Source organism: Equus caballus, chromosome 4 (assembly GCF_041296265.1).
Source record: "Equus caballus isolate H_3958 breed thoroughbred chromosome 4, TB-T2T, whole genome shotgun sequence".
In the NCBI taxonomy this organism is placed as follows: Eukaryota; Metazoa; Chordata; class Mammalia; order Perissodactyla; family Equidae; genus Equus; species Equus caballus.
This window is the reverse complement of record NC_091687.1, coordinates 88,900,957-88,923,439: the sequence shown is the minus strand read 5'-3', so window position 1 is coordinate 88,923,439 and position 22,483 is coordinate 88,900,957. Positions and strand designations below refer to the sequence as shown.

The 22,483-nt window shown below is 38.4% G+C and overlaps 1 protein-coding gene across 4 annotated transcripts in view; it reads right to left on the bottom strand.

Moving 5' to 3' along the window:
* Positions 1 to 2,366: 2,366 nt before the first annotated feature.
* Positions 2,367 to 22,483, bottom strand: part of KLHDC10 (kelch domain containing 10) — a 57,585-nt gene continuing 37,468 nt past the window's right edge. For 3 of the 4 annotated variants that reach the window (XM_005609366.4, XM_023638750.2, XM_023638751.2), the window contains 8 exons: positions 16,714 to 16,935; positions 14,847 to 15,001; positions 13,535 to 13,683; positions 11,851 to 11,935; positions 10,916 to 10,982; positions 10,314 to 10,361; positions 8,125 to 8,264; positions 2,371 to 7,495 (listed from right to left, as the gene is read on the bottom strand). In XM_005609366.4, the coding sequence (XP_005609423.2) occupies positions 7,286 to 7,495; positions 8,125 to 8,264; positions 10,314 to 10,361; positions 10,916 to 10,982; positions 11,851 to 11,935; positions 13,535 to 13,683; positions 14,847 to 15,001; positions 16,714 to 16,935 (1,076 nt within the window). In that variant the 3' untranslated portion in view covers positions 2,371 to 7,285. 4 annotated transcript variants of the gene reach the window in all.

Here is a 22,483-nt window from a genome sequence, read left to right as displayed (position 1 = left end):
GACTGTGTGCACCATTCTAAGCACTTTACACATATCTACTCATTTAAACCACACAAGAACATCAAGACATAGGTTACTATTATTGGTCCATTTTAGGGAGAAGGAAACGAAGGCCATTTTACTATTTTTCTAGTGGTTCTCCAGGAGGGAGAGGAGATAAAGGCGGGTGGCCAGTCTGCCATCTTTACACTGAGTTCTAACAGGGCAAGGATTGGGAAGCATTCATTTTGGCCTTTGCTCTAGTTCCCTGCTGGGCAATTAAGTATGACAGTGACAAAGTAGCGAGGTCTGTCAGTCATCTCGGCCAGCACGGAGCAGTTAGCTCAGCTGTGGGACAGGGATTCCCAAATGCCGTAAACCAGCTAAATCGGAATCAACTGAGGAGTTTGTTAAAATAACTCACCTACTAAAACAAGATCTTTGGAATTTGGGCCGAGGAATCTGTATTTTTAACAAGCACAACTCATGCCTTGGAAACCAGTGGTCACGGGGAGCCTGGCAGCTGGCCTTGTTCTATTCCATACTCCATTTTCTTCCTCTGAGTCTGCACTGTGCCAAGTGGGTATCCTTGACTGTGGCACTCACTAGAGACCACCTGGCTTTGGCAGTAGACCTCCCATCACGATAAATCAATGATCTTCATTAATACCAAGATCAAGGTGAAGAGCTAACTCAAGTCCAATCCTAGTGCCACTGCTCACCTGTGACGCTCACCATTATGCTCTGGGCCTTTGGTCATAATCACAGAATGTTAGATCTGACAGGGACCTTGAAAATTATCTAGCCAACCTCCTCATTTGACAGATAAGTAAACCCAAAAGGCCCAAAGAAAAGTGAATTGCATATAGAACTATTAGGAATTGAGGCAAGAGCCCAGCCCTGGTCTCCCAACTCTCCAGGTCATCTCTTTCTAGGACTGCACTGTCTAATAGATAGTCACTAGCCACCTGTGGCTATTTGTATTTAAATAAATTAAATCAAATTAAAAATTTAGTTTCTTCAGTCACATTAACCACATTTGAAGTGCTCAATCGCCAGTGGCCAGTGGCTACCACATATTAGACAATGCAAATATAGCACATTTCCATCATTGCAGAAAACTATTGGTCTAGTGCTGGTCTGGAACCTGGGTCTTTCATTTGAAAGTAGTATGGAAACTGGATGGTTTTATCATTGTCCTCTCCCCTCAAGCAATTACTGCAGAAGATTAACTGTAAGAAAATATGGTTATACTGTTGAGTGATCATAGCTTAGCAATAGCACTTTGACAAACTGGAATTTTATATATGTAACTGGAAGAACCAAACCACCCAAACCAACTAAGCCCCTGAAACCTCTCCCCCTAAGCTTGGACGGGCTTACCTCAGAACCGAATCAGATACAAAGAAGAGTTCAGTGCAAAGCTCTGCCTGGTCTAAAGTCTGAAAGGTATGGGATCCACTTCTTACTCCTGGTAGGTCTGAGGGGAGTGTTCTTCAGAAGTGGTAGGAGAAATAAACCAAAGGAAACAAGACTGCTCTGCAAATAAATGTAAAGTATTAACTGTAAGATGGGATGGGAAGCCTTATAAATTAATTAAGGGGTAGGAATTGTATCTTTTTTCTCCTTGTAGATTTATTTTATAATATCTTAAGATTATTTGTTCTGGGAAGGTGTATTTGTCAATGGAAAGACTGAAAGACAAGCGGCATGTACACAGTTCTGGACGGGAGACCTTAAACGTGACAGATGTGGAGTGTCCATGCCTCCTCTGGACTTGAGACTTTGGGAGAAGCATTGCTGGGAGAAGGGATCCTATTAGAGGGTGAAGTGACACAAAGCAGACGTTTTCGAGAGGGAAGCATCTGGAAGACCAAGGCCAGAACTGAGGACTGTGGTTTTATCCCCAAGGGACGCCTGTGAACAGCTCGCCTCCTGCTGGGGCTTTTCCCTTGAATCATAAAGACAGTCGTGACTCTGTATGTAAAATGTATTCACGTTTTCCCTGTGAATTCCCTGTAGCTCTTCCAGCCTTTCGGAAAAGCCTTGATCCATCCATCTAAACTTGTCTAGCGGTGGTTTGGGGAATGTATGGATGAGGCAGTAAAAGGGAGAGTGACCTGCCCCAGTCACTCCCTCGCTGATGTCCTGGAGGGAGCAGCGTTCTTTTGAGGAGACTATAGTGTGTCCAGGAGTTCCAGATGGTGAGCAGAGAGGAGCCCACAGCGAGTAGGGTGGAAGGTGGATGTCCCACAGATATTTGAGAGCAAACTGGAGCCTGGTGGGGTGGTGGAGAGGTGGGTGGCGGCGGTCGGACTGATGCTTAGGTCATACAGGTGAGCTCACATACACACGGGTACCGTCAGACAATCAAGGTGGCCTTGACCCAAATAGATCTGGATAAGATTTATTGATCAGATTGTTTTAGAAAACCAACAGCAAAACACTGACAAGGTACATAAATACAGATTGGACATTTTAGGGTAAATTCACTATACTTCCTACTTGCTGGTAGGAAACCAGGTAAGGTGGAAAAGCTGTCCTGATCATATGGCATGCACACCAGACTGCAAAAGGACTTCCACACTATTTAACAGGACTGTGGCAAATAGCTTTAAAGTAAGGCAAGCATCATGTGTGGCCTAAGCACACCCTGTACGAAGAGCCCAAGCCCAGGCTCACCCTCAAAGACTGTGCGTGACCGAGGTTTCCTTTCTTGTCTAGGTTCTTCCGGTAAAATCCTCGCTGGCAGGTGCCTTTACAGGGAGATGCCTGGTGCTGTCCCTGCTCAGACTCTGTACAAGGAAGTGGCTTTAGAGAAAGCAGATGTGTTTCTGATGCCTCCTTTGTATTCTAAATGTGCAACTAGTAAAACAGCAATTACTACAGCTTGGTGAAACTGCCTTGGACTCACCCTGTACACTGACTGAGCAGGGCCTTTAAAAAACCTCTAAAAAGTGGGAAAAAAAACCCCACAAAAATTATACTAAAAAGTGGTATCACTTTTGAAGCACAACTCAGAACTTCTTTTTGTAACACCAGATGAGGGAAGAGGTCACTTTTCACCGAATCTAACCACCTTAGAAGGGAAACACCATTGCCGGACATGATCTGGTGGCGGTGCACGTGGAGGTCACAGAACTCTACCAAGTCTATCTCAGGCCCTGCCATTGCACCTAGAGTCCCGAGGTATTTGGGGAACCAAAGCAATTTAAGCTAATGGTGACCAATTTTTGGAGCTTATGATCATGGGACCATAAACCCTCATCCATCGTGGAGCTTAGAACAATGAAGAATAAGGAAAATGGCTTTTTGTGCTGCATCAGAGTGCTGGCAGGTAGACAATTCAGAAACTGGTGCCACTTTCTAAACATCGGTAAGACCATATGAAAACAAACTGTAAGACCAACATAGTCTTACAGGATAATTCAACCTTTCCTACATGCCAAGCTATATGGCTGGAAAAGGTACTTCCAAAGGAAAAAGTAAGGCTCCTGCAAGAATAGGCAAAAAGCAAGTATTTGTCAAGAGCCAAAGAAATGCGTTCAAATGATGGGACTTCCTCTGCATCATACGCAGCTTTTTGCTCCCATAGGTGCTAAGAGCTCTTTGGTGGTTATAGGAGAGAGAGTCTAGAACTCAGGGCAGGAGACTAGGCCAAGCAGAGGAGTGAAGAGTAACATCTACACTCAGGATTACCACCCGTGGGTCCTAATTTCAGCCTTCAACAATTGTCATCAAATCGACCAATTACAGCTCATCAGGCTGCTTATACGCTTGCTGGTTTCTAGCCCCTCCGTGATTCTTCCTTTCCCATTTCTAACTACTCATTAGTCCCACTCCATTGAAAATGAGGTGCTTGTGGGAAAGGGGTAGGGAGGAAGAAGAAATAGAAATCAATCATTTGATAGAAAAGTTGAAACACTGATTATCTATGGATTTCAATGATCTGTGCTTTACTCTTGCTACGCCTGGTAACCAAAGGTCACTGTTAATATACCTTTTGCTTAGAAATGCTAACGTTTATTATATTTTTAAATCTAGCTATGTAAGGGACATGAATATTTTAGAGCAAATTTCTACATCACGTCATTAGGGCCCTGAAAAAAGATTCTGCCAGTGGAAAGGGTTTCAGTTTGGCCACTGAAGAATAATTAAAATTTCAATCTATTCTATATTGGCTTATAGATTTTTCCAGGAAGTGGAAAATACTTTATTAAATGAAGAAAGCATCATTTTCTTCATTTAATAAAGTATTACATTCACAGATAAATTAGTATATACATAAGAGAAGTGACAGTATTAAATATTAGGTTTTAATTCTCCATTTAGGAAACTCCTTACAGGTAGACTTCCTTGTTCCTGGGCAAGGAAATGTAGGAAGATATGCAAACATGAGATAGTACAAAGATGCCTGGGGGAAGGTCTCCATCCGACAAACCCAAGGAACGAAAGTCTCTAAGAATCCGAGTAAGAAAATATGGACTTGAAAATCCAGCTTTACCAAGAGTTGGCTTAAGCCAGCCGATAACATCTCAAGTTCTTGGTATAATTTAACTCAATTAATGAGCTGGCTTCCCCAAGAGAAATTTAAAAAGTAGTCTACCTGCTTTATAGTCACATCGTATATATAATCTGTATATATTCATATGTGTTTCTACATATTGCACTTAAATTTACAGGACTGCAGTAAAATGGCTGGGAGTACCTCAAAGAGGCAGAGAAGCAGCAGGCATAAACCTTCCTAAATCAAGTAACAGTGTCACGAATTCAGAGTGCTGGGTACAGGTACGAAAAGGCCTGGGGACCCTTATATAAAAATCTAGTCATCTACATTTAGTCATACACCCAGTCTCGTTTGGCATCCAGATCATGTGCATATGTGTGGTTCTACAGCACTCAGAGCTGGTTATACTAGATCATTTTCACTAGTGTTATATTAAAAGAAGACATTTTAGACCAAGGATATGTACTTTTATGAAAACATCACACATAAGGTCTTGGATGTGAGGCCTCCAAAGTCCATCTCAAAGAAGATTGCTCTCAGAAGGCTTAAAAAAGGATGCTGGCAAGTGTGGATTGAACCAGACTCTCTTTCTAGCTCTCTGGTATAGCAGAGCTAGAGACCTGCTTATATCCCAAGGACCATGGGCGGATAAGTACAGAGGCTGAGTGTTCAGTCTTTGGTCCCTATATAAATCCATCACAAAAATCCTTCACCTTCCTAGACAGCATGACTTGTTTAATTCTGGATATTAAATCCCCCAAATATCCATAGACCAGGCTGGAGTCATGCAGCAAAGCTTTGAACTAATGGGGCTGCTCAGACTGACTTGCTCTGGAGAAAGCTTGTTATTGGAACAAGCCTAGCAGTGGGTGGTAAGAGGTTAAATATCAAACAGACTGGTCACAGCAAGATGGGGGTGGGAACTCCCAGAAGTTGCTCCTTTTGCTGCTTCTCCCTCACACCCCTCATTCCCCAAAAGGACCCAAACTCACAGGTAAGTGGTTATTATAAGACCCTGTAGAACACAGGCTCCATGAACTCAACCCAACATGGATGGGATGTTATAATAAGGCCTGGAAGTTACGAGTCCAAGTCTAGAGGCCACTGTTTTGTTTTCCCCAGAACTGAACACTGAATGGCACCTTTTTAGCCATAACTCAAAGGTGATTTTAAATCCACACATGAGCTAAAGAGATTCCCTTCTGGGATGAAGGAAAAAGAAGAATAACTTCAAAAGCTAAGTGAAAAAGAGGCACTTAAAGGAAAAGTGTGTCCCAAATCTCCCGTCTGAGTCTCTTGTTGTGAGGTAACCAACGGGATGATGGGCACTGTGCCCTCTCATGTACCTGCAGCACCTTTCATACACCTAAGGACTTCCAAATGCTCACGTCTCAGCGACTCGCTCAACTACTCCAGCAGCCTGATGGCAAAGCAAGTGAAAATTTAGGTCATTTCTTTTTTAGAATTAAAAAACAACACAAGACAAACCAGAACTAAAATTCCACGCCAAAAATGGAATGATCTTCACTTTCATTCCTTCCTCATGCTGGCTTTAAAATGATATAGTTCTTCAGGAAGGATGGCCTGTGGCTTTTCCCTCAAGATCTTTCATACAGTTACTAGACAATTATTCACAGCACCACGCACATTAAAGCAGACAGAAAAGGAGGCAGTAAGCCAAGGAAAAATCAAGGGCCAACTGGCTTTCCAGAGATAAAACCTACTGCCTGGGAAAATGGCAGCTGCATGGCCCAGAGTTAGAAAAGAAACAAGTTCTGAAAGGAAGTGGCCAATCTGACAGGCAAAGCTCACAGCCCAGAGCAGAAGCCCTCCCTGCCCTGCCCTTCTCTGGCCTCTCACGAGCTTACGTTGATGTCCCATGGCATTTATGCCACATATTTAGGGTCTCCAATTCCCCATGAAGAAATCAAAGAGATACTTGAAACCATTAATAAGTATAGGAGAATTTCAAAACTGCCCAGAACGAAGAACTCTGACCACCGTGTTTCTTGATTTGAAATGTTCTTGGTGCCGTAATTTCTAAGAGCAACAATAAACAGCACAACTATAACACACACATAAGTCTTTGACAAGCCAACTCTAACCACTGCTGGCACCATAAGGAGGAGAAAAGAAATCACTAATCAAGAGCTGCTGAGCTGCTTACCTTTCCTCCAAAGTCAAAGGACAGGTGTGGGTATCTATGCAGCAAGATGTCAATCACTGCTGCCATTAGATCTAGCTACTCCTTTAGATATATCTTTGAAAGCAGGAAGTTAAATATCTAGCTTTACATACAACCTGCAAGATTCTCAAGGTTAGCCTTCTTGTTCTATCCCCAAAACTTCTTGTTGTTGTTGCTGGATTTAAAATTTTTTAATTTTATTTTTGTTTTTATTGATGATGTTGCTTTAATTTGTAGAGCATTGGATGACATGGTCATATATTTAGGGTTCCTTTAAAAAATTCTTTATCTTGATTCATAACATTATTAAGGTACTTTCAGACTTTCCCTCAACTTCATCAAGGAAGAGGGAGTATGTGAGTGTTAGTGTGAGTGTGTGTGTGTGTGTGTGTGTGTGTATTAGGGAAGGAGGGAGAGAAGCAAAGAAAGTAGCATAAGGGAACGTGAGATTCCATAAACTTAAAATGAATTTACAGAAAGGCATCTGATGTATTTTCTGAATAAGGCCTTGATCAGGGTAACCAATCCTCTTTGTAGCACATTCTACACTGCCCATAAATAAAGGAGTCTCTTTAAATTAACATTTCCAGTATCAATGAACAGTCCTGAAATCTTCATTTCAAGCGCTCGATGAGTCCCTGTGTGAGTCCAAGATGCAGAAGCTGTGTTCGGGAGAGGTTTGCTAGGTTAGGGAAGGCCGCAAGCAGCTTCTCCCATGCCAGTTCCAGCAGGCTAGGTACCACCAACCAGATCTTAAACAATGACCCAGTCCGTTTGTTTTCGTGGATGTTCACTACTCCTCCATGAATGTACATGCAACCAGCCTACGAACAAATGGCAGTCAAAAGAGGATAAATTCAAATGGGAGAGAAACAGATACTTAGGCTGAAGATTCAGCAAAAAAATTCATAGTAGGCTGAATTAAGATGAGGTGAAACAAAAAATTTCCACACTGATCCCAACAAAGTTCAGTGATCAAAAAGGGTTTAAATAATGAATGAGTTACTAAGGAAAAAACTATAGATTTTTCTACTTCAACAACTTCAACAAATATTAAACTAAGACTACATTAAGTATCTGTTGTGCCAAATACTGGGAATACAAAGATAAAAGTAAAGGTCTCCATATTCAAGATCCTAGTAGGATCTTCAGCAACATGGCCTCTTGCAGGTAAAACTATTCTGCCCTTCCTGGAAACACCTTTGCTATCACTGTCAGGGCCTGGATGCCATGCATAGCATTTCACATTTATGCTGCTCTTTTAAACTTGTATATGATGTTTTTTCTCCTCTTTTCACAGAGGAAGAACTAGGTTTGGAAGAAAGTTTTAAAAACACATTCCTAATCTCAGGTTTGCTAATGTCAGAATCTTTTTTTTTTCTTGCTAATATCCCTAAAAATATTTCCTTATCATCTGCAATTATGTAAAGAAGATATGAAAATGAAAACTTACTGGTGTAACAGCTGCACAGTGAAAATAAACTGGCTCTGGCATGGTAGCTGGGAGCTTTACCCATTGAAAAGTCTGCAGATTCAACTTCCAGATATCTCCCAGGATCACTTCTCCATTATAGCCCCCACAAATAAACACATCTATCAAAAAAAAGGGAGAGCCAAGATCACACAAAGGAAAAGAACCACGGCTATAGCACGTCTTGCAGTAGATCACACGGCTAGCTGACACAGGACCACTTCAGTGGATTTCCCCACACCATAGAGGACTTCAGCTGGGTGGTCCTCACCTGCTGTTGTCTTGTCCCTCAATAGTTTGGACATTATGTGAGAGTCTTTGCTGGACTAAGGATTTAAGCCTCTCAGGAGGCTTCATGTCCCAGTTCTCAAATTCAAATACCTACAGGTACCAGGTATGGAAAGTGAATGAGCAAGGAGGTCTGAGGAAAAGAAACAAATAGGAGGTCCAGGAAACAAACAGCTCTAACGGGAGAGATGGTGATACAGCTCCAGGTGATCGATACCATGCCAGGCTTAAGGGCAGCAATTGCCAGATCTTCCAGTTTTTCAAGAGAAGCTGGAAATCTGGATTTTTTTAAAAAAATGAAACATTTTGATTTTTAAGTATCAGCTGCTAATTCAAAAAATTTAAATACACATATGAGGCAAACAAAACACATTTACAAGCCACCAGTTTGCAAACTTTCCTTTTAAATGACATCCTAAAAAGGACAGAGATTTATCTATGTAGACACTGAACCTGAGGAGAAACACTGAGTGCGATGTTCAGTTTAGGGGCACAAAGAGGCTCCTCCAAGCTTTCTTCAGCCCCAAGAAGACAGTTTGAAGCCCCATTTGATCTGTACAAGTATTTATGTCAGGAACAAAACCTTCCCAATATCAAAGTTTTTTGTTGTTTTGTTTTTGTAAAATCAGTTAGTTATAACTAATTGGACAACTTGTAACAAAGGCCATGTGAACCTTCAAACTAAATGCCCAAAACTAAGGCTGAATTCCATTTGTATGGTGGCTGGCCTCAAAGAATCAAATGAATAGATGTCTTAATTCAGGACTAGATTAAGTTTAAGACAATACTTGATTAAACTATTAAAAAAATGGAAAGTTTTTTGGCTAGGATTCAAGAAAAGTACAGCTCCATTCTTAGAGAGGCAAAGCTGAACAATGCCACTATCTGTAAATCTTATCCAAAAAGCAGAAGCATAATAAAAAGCACCTCTGTACTACAGATGGCAGCATAATCCTAGTAAAACCCAAGCTAAGCTGCTGAAAGGATACAAGATATCAAACACATTTATACACATCTTCCTCCCAGAAAAAATTTAAGGTGGTGTATCAAACTATAAAATAAGCTGTAAATTAAAAGACAAGAAGGTTATCCCAGAAAGGAGTCACTTGTCACACTTAGATAAAGTAGCCGCAGCTGCTTTCTGAAGCCATACAATGCCTCTATTGTAATACAGCCAAAGAATGAGCTAAGAGTTCTATTTGGCATCAGACGGAGAACAGAATAAACTTTATAAAATAACACTCTGAAGGAGTCATTACAATTTTAATCCACCAAGGTCTCTCTCTCTTTTTTCCCCTCCAAGGGCAGTCTTTTTTTTTTTTTTTAAAGATTGGCCCTGAGCTAACATCTGTTGCCAATCTTCCTCTTTTTTTTCTTTTTTCTCTCCAAAGCCCCAGCACATAGTTGTATATCCTAGTTCCAAGTCATTCTAGTTCTTCTATGTGGGATGCCGCCACAGCTTGGCCTGACGAGTGATGTGTAGGTCTGTGCCCAGGATCCAAACTGACAAACCCTGGGCTGCCAAAGCAGAGCGCACAAACTTAACCACTCAGTCATGGGGCTGGCCCCCCACCAAGGTCTCTTGAATGCAAGATTATTAGTATTACCCACCGTAACCGTAGACATCAGGTGGTATAATAAAAGCTTATTTATCACTGATTTTCCAGTTCTCTGATAACTAAGGGAACCCAAACACTATATTAGTTTACTTTATGAAAATTGTTAAGAGAGACATAACTTTACGGATTGCCCTTTAAGTTTAAACTACAAGAAATAGACTCTTCCCAAAGGTACACCTCTTTTAAGGAGCTATCATTAAAAAATAAGACATTCTTGGCATTTACAATTACAAAAATGGAAACAATGTTATTTAGAATCCTTACCATTTTTTATTTGAACACAACTGTGACATCTTCGGGCTGCAGGAAAACCTGCCAAACACATAAACACAGAAATTCCATTATTCATAGAAAGATTGAGAATAATGTTGCTATGACATAGTGAAAGACATACTATGAGCAACTCACTTAAAACAATCCCTTTGTTGCATTAAGCAAATACTGACTAGTCCTTCCAATCCTTCCTTATTTCACGCTAAAATGAAGCCATCAGAAGTCTCATCATAACAGTAAAATGTTAAGGGGCCAGGGAAATCAAGTGGTGTGGCAGGGGGCAGGGGTTACAAGTGGCTTTCCTAAGCCCCTGTACCCACAAAGAGACAGGTAGATCTTGATTTAAGTGCCTATTTCTTATCCTACCCATATTTCCCTACTTCCACAGAATTCAACAATCCTCATTAAAAGTCTCTGCTCAATTGCTGAGGAAGAACAATAATTGACCTAAGGAGTATAAGTAATTTCTAATACCAGTTCAACAGATATTTTACTTGTCATATAACTCAATAAAATTACTTTTTACCTTCCAAAACAAGTAAAAGTATAAAATACATTTATTAAAGATAAATAAATCAATATTTTAAATTTACCTATTTTTTCATGGGGTTTTGTTGCAATTTCCTCCCATGCATTCGTTTCAAGGTTGTATGCATGGATCTTGGAGAGAGAAAAAAAGAAGATACACACAAAAATAATTTTAGCTAACCTGAAAACTGACTTTTAACAACAGCCTGTATAAACACATATTCTTGGTTGAAAAATCTTCTTTTCCTTTGCTTTTCTCTGAACTTTCCTAATTCTAACATAAGGCAAAACAGTAAATGAAGCAGTTGCAATTAAGCACATATATGATTTCAATTATTAAAAATCACAGGAAAAAATGAAATAAAAAAGTTGGAATTCTGCAACTTCCACATTTTATACAATGAACATGTATCATTTTTATAACAGAAGAAAGCAAGTCTTGGTAAGAAAACATTGGAATGAAGCTTTGACAAAACCTGAAAAAGACCAATAAGGTTCCAAAGCAGACTAGGAGCCCTGTAGCCTAATCTAGATTTCACCTGGGATGTGTGGATTTAGAAACGCCACAGAGATGGATGAATAAAAGCCCTTCAGAGCTCAACTTTCTAAAGTTAGTGACATGTAGCCCTAAACGTGCCTGTTCTTTTTAGATATACAGCATTGATGAGGAGAGGGAAGTGACATTCTGAGAATCCTGGTTCCAATTCTAATTAGTCGCTCCATCCAAGCTACTATATCTTCCTTTTAGTCACTTTCCTCTTCCAGCTTATGCTGGGGATATGAAGTATTTTCAGTGTGTGATAAATGCAGCTGTCAACTAGAAAGCATATCAGGGGCAGAGTTTGGCCTTATACGATAAAGAGCATCTAACACAAAATAGGTGTTGATGAAGAACCTGCTCAAAAATTAAAATATCTACAGTAACAGAATTATTTTGCTTAGTATGACACATGCCTCTCTATATCCTTCTCCTTTTTCTTTTTTTTCCCCCTAAATATACCTTGTTTAAGGAATAAGCTGTCCAGGAAGTACCACCTCCCAAGATGTAAATCCTCTGCCCATCATGTGCAATTTCATGTCTGTATCTGAAAATATACAATGAAATCCGTTTACAATGAAGTGAAAAATGATCTACTTAAAATTTAGTCACAAAGCTTTTTATTACATCATTTTTTATAATAACATATTATTAGAAATAACCTGCATTCAAAAAAAGTGAATTGGTTAAATAAATTTTAGAATATACATAAAATAGATTAGTATGCAACCAATAAGAATGTAGCCATAGAGGATAGTTAACATATTGAGAACTTCTTTTCATGTCATTAACTGGAAAAAAAAAACAGTTATCTAAGAGCAGACAGGCTATAATCCCATTAAAAATTTATAGATACACAAATATGCAAAGAAAATTACTGTAAGGATACATCTAAAATGTTGACCCTGCTTATCTCTGCGTTTAAATTTTGTTTTTTATTTTCTTCATTTTGCTTATTTGTATTTCTTAGATTTCTATAATCTTTTTATGATAACTTTGTATAAGGGAGGAAATTATTACAGAGTTTTAAAAAGTGATCTGCCTACATTTAATTAGAAACTCTAGACTGTGGACTTTCAAATTAAGATACTTATTTAACAGTTACAAAGATATCAAAAAGATTATGCTACATAGAACTGTGAATATAATGTGAAACACCTACCAGAACTTTTATCCAAGCAGTCTAGCTAGAAGCTGAAACAATTTATATGTCCATAAAATGATTCAAAGAAGGCAACCATGTGAAAATGCTTTGAAAACTTAATCTATTTCCTCCCTTCCCTGAAGGCCCTGGTGCTGATAAAATAAATTACATCAAAACTTTTCCAGTAACAGTCCATCTTCCAAGTCCTCTCATGGTAGTTCTGCTATAATCAGCCTCCTAACGCATTACAATGAAGATAAATTCTTCCTTAGCACCTTTATGCCATTTTGTTTAAGGGCAACAAAGAGATATTAGATCAGCCTAAAGAGAGTGAATAAAAAACTGTTTACTGTCTTTGCTTTTAAACTGGAGGGGGGAAAAAACTCTCTTTAAGTTTTTCAGTGAATTTAATTCTAAGAAGAGACACCTGCTATCAGAAAAGTGAAAGATCTAGAATTGCTCCTAGAAGGCAACTAGAGAGAATCATGTGATCTTTGAGTGTCTGACAGAGCAGTTAAAATGAATGACCCTTCCTCCCTTCCTCCTTCCCTCCCTTCCTTTCGTCCATGATCTACCCATCATCCATCCATCCAATCAACCTTCAATGAGTACCACTATGGGAATGGCACTGTGCCCTGTTCGCCCTGTTCTGGGTATAGAGCTGTGAGCAAATGAGCCAGTGAATTCTAATATGCAAGTTAAGAAGGGAAATCAAACAGCAACTAGGAAGTAATTGTTTTGTCAGGAATATATTTAGTTGCAATTGCTACCATTGGTGTCTTCTTCAAAGTGTTACTGTCATCCTAATGCAGAAAAACTGAAGAGGAAATAACAGGAAAAAACTTCTATAGTCCAGGAGAAAATAAAGAAGACCCTTCTTTAATGCTAACTGGGATCTAACAGCCAGGCTAACGGATTTTCTTCAAACCATATTACCAATATTCTGAAAAAAGTCAAATCTTAGCAAGAAAGAATAAATATGCTTGGATCCTATAACCTCACCTCTCTTCTGGCAGATCACAAGATAGGTTGTTTGGTTTCAGTTGTGTCCACTCTCTGGTATTGAGATCTAATTTGTGCAGATCTGTGCTGTAAATATAGCCAGTTGTCCCTCCAAAGACATAAAGGGAGCCATTGATGATCGCCATGGCCTGGATAATAAGAAAAGGTGAACAAGATTGACTCATTAACACTTGATTAAAGAATGTAAACTTATTACATATCCCAAAATCAGGTTTTACAAAATTCTCTTGTACTTTTTAACCTTCTAAAATATCAGACCCTTAACGGATTAAAGATTTTAGAGAACCCAGAGATTATTTTTAAAGGTAAAGCTTTGTTCAACTGGAAAGAAGGTTCTACCTAGATAGGCAAGGGGATTAGATGATCCTTAAGGGTCCTAGCGAACCAAAGAATTTACACATCATGGACATGAGCACTTTCATGGAAAGCTGCTTCTCTTTCTAAGCAGTCGGAACAAAAATGTTCTCAGGAAGAAGAAGCAGATATGAAGAGAAATCACCAGAATCCCTTAGTAAAAAGTCTAGAGTTGGCAGTCCTAAAAACTTGACATTTTCCACCAGATTCTCCTTTAATGTAAGTTCAGTTTTTGTGATGGTCATCTCTTAGAGTTTAAATGCCTCCTGTGATGGGACACAGAGTTCTCCAGTATGCGCCTCTACACATAATTCAGAAGCTACTTATCAGTACTCATGCCAGCCATGTGAGAAAGAAGCCAAAGCTTGGTTGTTTTAAGCTTAGCCCATTACTCTCAAAGGGTCTCTGAGATATGGTGAGTTGCTCCCTATCTTTCTGGATATAACTTTTCAAACCTAAGGTTTGAAACACTTTAGAACTAATCTCTACAACATCTGAGTTTAGCTCAGATCCATCTGTATAAAAGTCTCTTACCAAGTGAGGGATCATCTACTCTACTACTTAGGTCAGAAAACTCGTCAAAGAATTATATCACTCTAAAGATGACAGGATACAGACCATTTGTAGCCCAATCTCTCATTGGGTGGGAGTGGAGGCGGGGTGGGGTCCTGACATTTAAAGAAACTTCCATACAGGTCTAGATCATGATCCTAAATTATACTAGAAACAAAGAGTGAGGGAATAAAAAGAAAGGAGAAGGCAAGCAACCAGATTTGCAAATTATAATTTCATATCAGAACTGAAAAATCAAATATTAACCACAGTGAATATATTCTTCATTAAAAAAATTGGTAGTGATGTAAATATTCTGACATTGTCCCCAGAACTAGAAAAATCTGAACAAATACAATCACCATGACCGGCCACAGATTGGTACCTGTCCATATATACGACTGGGTTTCTTTCCCCGACAGCTGAGTAAAGCCCATCTCTTATACTTCACGTTACAGACATGGACATCATTGCCGTTGCTTTCACCAAATGGGATGCCCGTACCTCCAAACACTAACAAGTTGTTTCCATGCAGCACAACTGGGGAAAGAGATGCACAAATTCCATTTATGTACTGGCTACCTGCAATGTGTTCCCACATAAACTCAGAATAACTGAGAAACTAAAAAAAATCTGCTTTAATGCTCTCAGAAGATAGCTCAGACCATTGACATCTAACTACTTCAAAGTTCTGCAGAAAAATGTCTAATTCACACCATATGGACTATATCATATAGCTCATTGTTAGGTATGTGACATGTATTCAATAGATATTTGCAGAACTCATGAAATAGTGCGTATGAGAATACTGAATGATATGAACTACAGTACACCACTGCCACTCAAGACAGTTAAAGTATGTAGCATAGCAGAAGAAAATGAAGTATCATCTTTGCCTTAGCAAAGACCCAGTGGAACTCAGGATGAAGGGATAAAAGGATCATTCTGGTTTTGCCAGGGGAATGATCTCTACATTTTATTTTATTTTATTTTTTTGAGGAAGATTAGCCCTGAGCTAACATCTGCTGCCGTTCCTCCTCTTTTTGCTGAGGAAGACTGGCCCGAGCTAACATCCGTGCCCACCTTCCTCTATTTTATATGTGGGACGCCTACCACAGCATGGCTTGCCAAGCTGTGCCATGTCCGTACCTGGGATCCGAACCAGCAAACCCCAGGCCGCTGAATCGGAACGTGTGAACTTAACCGCTGTGCCACTAGGCCAGCCCCTGATCTCTACATTTTAAATTATGGCTTCTGTCATCTTAATCCTCCACCAGATAAAAAGTAACACCAATATCCTGCTGGTAATTTTGGTGTTCTTCTATCTCTTCTGTTCCTGCCATGACACACACACAAACACACACGCACACACACAGGCTCGCACAGACTTTCTTGCTCTTTCTAATGGCAAATACTCTCAAAAAGTGCTACTGTATTATTTCAATGGCATTTTTAACCAGTTCTTCAACTGATACAGTGTAAGAGTCAACAGCATGGGTGCTGGAGCCAGCGAGAGCTGGGTTTAAATTCTCATGTGACCTCAGGAAAGTTATTTAATCTCTCTAAATTAATCTTCACAACAACCCTATGAGGCATTATCTGATTATTATTATATTATTATTATATATCATATTATCATTACTATTATTATCTTCTCCATTTGTATAGATAATGAAACAGAAGCGGAAAGTGGTTTAAATAACTTGTTGAGGGTTTCCTAAAAAGAACACTGCCAAGCTAGGATTCAACCCCAGGCAGTCTGGCTCCAGAGCCTGCGCTCTCAGCCATTATCCTGAGGGCCGCTCTAATGCCTCCATTTCCTCATTTGTACAATGGCAATAATGCCAGTACCTGCATCACAGGGATCTTGTAAGGTAAACAGATACCATGTGTAAAGTACTTTGCTCAATAGCTATTATCATCATTATAAACCCCATTTGTTGCTCTTCTACTACATTTTGCCTAGCATATATATGACACTTTATATTGACCCCTCTGAGATTCCCATCTTACAGGTAAGGAAATTGAGGCTAAAAATCATCTGGCAAATAAATGGTAAATAGCTAGATTCAAATTCAGGACTATCCAGCTCCCAAGTGATTCTGCATCACCATGCTATATTATTACCAGAGTAAAAAGTCTATCTATTAACAGGGTTTAATCATATTACAATATTATTATAAATTATTAACAAGGAACATGACCTCTCAGACATTTTGTAAAGTCAAAAGTTCAGAACTGCTTGCACTCACGTGACATAGATGCCAATTCCCGGGGCATGTAGCCATCTGTGCCCATCTGGTGCCATACTCCTGTAGCAAAATGATACCTCCAAAGCTCCCTGAAGAGAGGATAGTCTTCATTATCTGGCCCTCCAGATTCATCATAATCTGGGTTATAACCTCCAAACACATATAGATTGGTATTATCTGCCACACAACGATGTCCACTTCGTGCTGGTGGAGGTCTGTGGCCTAGGAGAGAAGAGGACAGTTTTCCACAGATGGCCCAGCAGATTAAAAGCACAAACAAAATTTGGTAACAATCATTTTAGCTTTAAAAGGGGATCAGGGAAGATTTATAACAGGGATGTATTTTTTATTTGCTTAGGTTATCTTATACATTCACACACACTACTTAAGATTTTAAGGAGCTAGTCTCCATTTCTATTTCCTATGATTACTTTCAGATTTTGATAACTGTAAAAAAGATTTTTTCCAAGGGAGGGAAAACAGCACTATAAACTCAAGAAAATGGCTTGAAATTTTCAAGAAAAGAAGGAGGTGGGGTTTGATAATCTGAAAGCTAACAGGACAAATTTTTTTATTTCCTCAGAGGAGAAAAAAACGAACACAGGCCAACTAAATTAAACCAAAATATTAGAGAACTACATAAATATAATCACAAATGTGAATGAGTCACGTATAAATAAAAATACACACACACAAAACCTATGATTTTTCCACAATATATAATTACACACTTAAAAAGAAAACTGGCTTTCAAAGAGTTATAGCAAAATTTAGAATTTAAATACCACTCCAGACATTATGGCAGTTAAGAAAGAATATCCTTACATTTATCTCAAAGAGCATCTTCCATCCTATTAAGAGCTTTACTAAGAAAAGCTATTTCTACAGTTTCTATTTGAAAGCTTTCTGAAGTTTAAATTACATCAACTAGTTCACTAAAAACTACTTAAAGGTTATTTTAGAGTAAAAAAAACTAAAACTTTACATTATTTCTATTATCCTTACAATTTTCTATACCAGCCTACACAAACCCTTACATAGCTACAGAACCAAAGATGCTTAAACATACATTCTATGGAATAAGAAGCTACTATAGTTGTCTGTTCCCCTAATGACTTATCTACTTTCATATACTAGGAATAGATACTAGTATAACATTAATTAATATTTAGGACAATGTTGGACACTTAATAAACATCTGTTATATAAATAAACATTACCAACCTAACATAGGTCTTATACATATATATATTTCTTAAAATAAAAATCCTACTTCCTAGGGTAGGCTTTTAAACAAGAACTGAAAAGAAACTGCATAGATCTAGAGAAACTAAAAAACAAACAAACCACAAATCACTGAATTACTCAAGTACATCCTATTAGTCCTGTTTGAGTCTTTGATGGTTTCTTACTGCTCATGTACGAAGTCCTCAACCAGCAATTTAGAGCCGTTCGGGACATAGCCTTGTCCTGATCTCTCCCACTGCTGTCTATTGAAATTTGTCTCTCTGGTTGGAAAGCCCAGTCCTCCCTTAGACTTTGGCCCAGGCTAGCTGCCTTCCAATGACAGCTGTGGAAATGCCTCCAAGTCCAGCCCATACAGCTCCTTTTCATCAATACAACCCTACGGCCCTTACAGTTCAGTACCATACTACTCAAATTTAGGATATACATGTATAATTAATAAAATTATTACACCATAACTATGTAAATACATGAATAAATATAATGTTAGGCAAACTATAATCAGTTAGAAAATTTATTCATGAGCTGTGATTTAGCTCAAGTGAAGAACTCAATTCCTCTTTCTAGGAAGCTTGAAACAGAAAGTGTGGTATGGAAGAAAGAGAGGGGCTCCTACAAACCTAGATTTGAATCCAGGTTCTTTCTAACCGCTACCTTGAGCATGTCACTGACCCTCACTAAGTCTCAGCTTCCTCACCTGTCGGTATTATTCTTGTACCTCACAGATTTATTATACTTGTTATTATGTTAAAATCTGTTTATTGGTTTATATATGTATCTTCCAAGGCAGCTGTGAGCTATCTGAGGGTAGAGAAATGCATTTGCTTTCACCTTTCTATATCCAAGCCTAAGACACACAGAAAACATTGAACAAATTTACAAATTTAATTTTTCTCTACTCATTTCGTTGTTTGTTGTTCTTCCCAAATAGGTTATAAAGTCTTCAAGGGCAAAGACCATGTGGAACATCGTCCTGTATCACCCACAACAGCTAAAACAGTTGGAAATATCTAACAGATACTAGACATTTCATTGACTTGAACCTCAGGTCAAAGTAAACAGTGACAGGGACGATCAAAACAGTGTACAGCTCTTAGTGGACTTTGATATTATTGTGCTTAAGAGAGACAGGATTTCGGGGACAGGGGTCGGATTATGCAACGGTCTTCTCCTCAAAACACAGATGCTTCTAAGAATTAGCAAGACAAATTTAAAGAAAAAACATAATAGAGTTACTATGGTCAAAAGATGGGGACTCTTAAGAATTTCTATAATGTAATTTGCTTTAATATCTGGAGCCAACAGATAATTTTTAAAACTGCTTTTTGGAAAATAAGAAAAGACAGACAGTATATTCTAGGATTTTCTCTAAATGCTGTACAGCAGAGAAGGCATTCCATTATAAATTTATTGCCAACTATTTTTGTGACAAATATAACTCACATGGATTAAAGGTTGAGGAGTCAGTGAAAAGGTGGTTTTATATTTATCCACTCATTCATTCATTAAACCAAAAATATTACTGGACACCTGCTATGCACCAGGAACCATGCCAGGTGCTGGGGCTACAATAAGACCATCACTGTTTCTGTCTTCCAGAGCCTATACTCTAGTCCTGCACTGTCTAATGCAGTAGCCACTAGCCACACACGACTACTGAGCACTTGAAATGAAGCTGGTCCAAACTGAGATATGCTTTCAATTTAAAATACTCACTGGATTTCAAGGACTTAGTACTCAAAAACAAATGCAAAATTACTAATTTTTATATTGAATATATGTTGAAATGATATTTTTGACATATTGGGTTAAACAGAAATGTTAAAAGTAACGTCACCTGTCTTTTACTTTTTAAATGTGGCTACTAGAAAATTTTAAATTTTTCAGCTCATATAATATTTCTATCAAACAGCACTGGTCTAGCTCACTTGATGGCTTCTGCAAATAATTTCATTATCTATGCAAATTAAAATGCTGGGTAAAGACCATCTGATCTATGTTTGATAAATATTAAACATTCTGTCAAGGAGTCTTCATAGCTAGGCGTAAAGAGGTAACTTTTCTTTCTTTTTACAGTAGCTACAGATTTCTTTATACATATTTATAGCCCAAGAGTAACTAACATATTAGAAAGTCAAATTTTATTTTTAATAAATCATGGGACTTTCTCAGAGCTAATGCCAAGGACATTCAGCATTACTTTTCATTATGTGAGATATAGTATAGGCTCACGAACCTTGACCAAAATGAAATTGGGCTTTAGATTCTTAAAGTAGTTCTCTGAACCTCCCCCTAAATTCTCCATGTGCAAATCCCACTTTCCTAAAAATCACTTGCTATTAATAAAATCACCCATAAAATCAGGTTACCTGATTCAGGAACTCCCACTAGAAAATGGAGAAATCAAAAATTAAAACTGAACTTGTATGCAGAGGTGAACTCTTAATATCCAGAAGGGAACATCCAGCTAAAGGGGCGAATATCTGTGATGTGAGCCATCTTCTCGTCCATGTGCTCACTGCCTCACAAATACTCACTCTTTACCCCAGGGAGTAAGCAGGAGCTTACCAGAACCAGGGAAATGGGCTTTAGTTTCTAGCCCAAAGAAAAAAGCAGCTAGCTGTCTGAGATAAGGTGACAGATGATTAGGTTGCTGTCAATGTTTTCACTATTACAAATAATATTGTAACAAAGCTTCCTTTACATATATGCATATGCAAGTGTCTGAGTACTTCTAGAAACAGAATTTCTGGGTCAAAGGAATATACACTTAAAATTTTTATAGATGCAATATTGTTAAAGAGCCATATTGCTCTCCAAAAAGACTAATTTATACCCACAGCAATGGGGCATGGAAGTGCCTATTTCTTCATGCCCTCTTCAACCTTTTCCATTTGTGCCAATCTGATGGATGCAAATTGGTGTCAGGTTAATTTGCATTTCCCTGAGTTTTAAGAGTTCACATGTTTATTAGCTCATTTGTATTTCTCCTTTGGGGAATTGCCTGATCATATCCCTTGCCCACTTTTCTATCTATTGGGTTGTCTTCTCACAGATTTGTAGAAATTATTTATTATTTTTCTTTCTTCCAGCCTGCTATTTGTCTTTTAATTTTGTTTATGATATCTTTTAACATATGGAATTTTTTTGTGTAATTGAATCTTTCAATCTTTTAAGTTCCTTTGCAAAAAAAAAAAAGCTGCCTTTGCTTTACATCTTAAGTCTGCATTATAAAATTATAAAAATATTCTTATTTATTTCTAGTAATTTTATAGTTCTGATTTTTATATTCAGAACCTGAATACATCCAAAACTTATTTTTTGTGCATTGTATGAAACAGGGCTCTAATTTTTCCCTCAAAATGGAGAGGCCATTGTCCCCAAACCACTTGTGGAAAGCCATCCTTTCTACACCGAATTAAAATGTCACCTTTATCATATACTAAATTGATATGTTCTAGAGTAGAATTAGGAAAATCTCAATATCCAGGTCTAATCACCTTGGATACAAAATCTATTGCTCTTTAAGAATGCACACAAGTAATATAAAGCAACATCACAGAATATTAAATACATAAGCTCGTAAATAAAGTAGCACCTAACACATTGCTTAACAAGTCTATTACATACAAGGTGTAGCTACCTCTAGATGTGCTATCAAACATTTGTGGTGAGGCCATTTTTTTTTTATTAAGATTATGATAGTTTACAACCTTGTGAAATTTCACTTGTACATCATTGTTAGCCATGTTGTAGGTACACCACTTCACCTTTTGTGCCCTCCCCCGACCCCCCCTTTCCCCTGGTAACCACCGATCAGTTCTCTTTGTCTATATGTTAACTTCCACCTATGAGTGGAGTCATACAGAGTTCATCTTTCTCTGTCTGGCTTATTTCACTTAACATAATACCCTCAAGGTCCATCCATGTTGTTGTGAATGGGACGATTTTGTCCTTTTTTATGGCTGAGTAGTATTCCATTGTGTGTGTGTGTGTGTGTGTGTGTGTGTGTATGTGTGTGTGTGTATACACCATATCTTCTTTATCCAATCATCAGTTGCTGGGCACTTAGGTTGGCTCCATGTCTCGGCTATTATAAATAATGCTGTGATGAACATAGGGGTGCATAGGACTTTTAGAATTGCTGATTTCAGGTTCTTAGGATAGATACCCAGTAATGGGATGGCTGGGTCATAAGGTATTTCTATTTTTAACTTTTTGAGAAATCTCCATACTGTTTTCCATAGTGGCTGCACCAGTTTGCATTCCCACCAACAGTGTATGAGGGTTCCTTTTTCTCCACCACCTCTCCAACATTTGTCACTCTTGGTTTTGGATATTTTTGCCATCTAACAGGTGTAAGGTGATATCTTAGTGTAGTTTTGATTTGCATTTCCCTGATGATTAGTGATGATGAGCATCTTTTTCATGTGTCTATTGGCCATCCTTGTATCTTCTTTGAAGAAATGTCTGTTCATGTCCCCTGCCCATTTTTTGATCGGGTTGAGTTTTTGTTGTTGAGTTG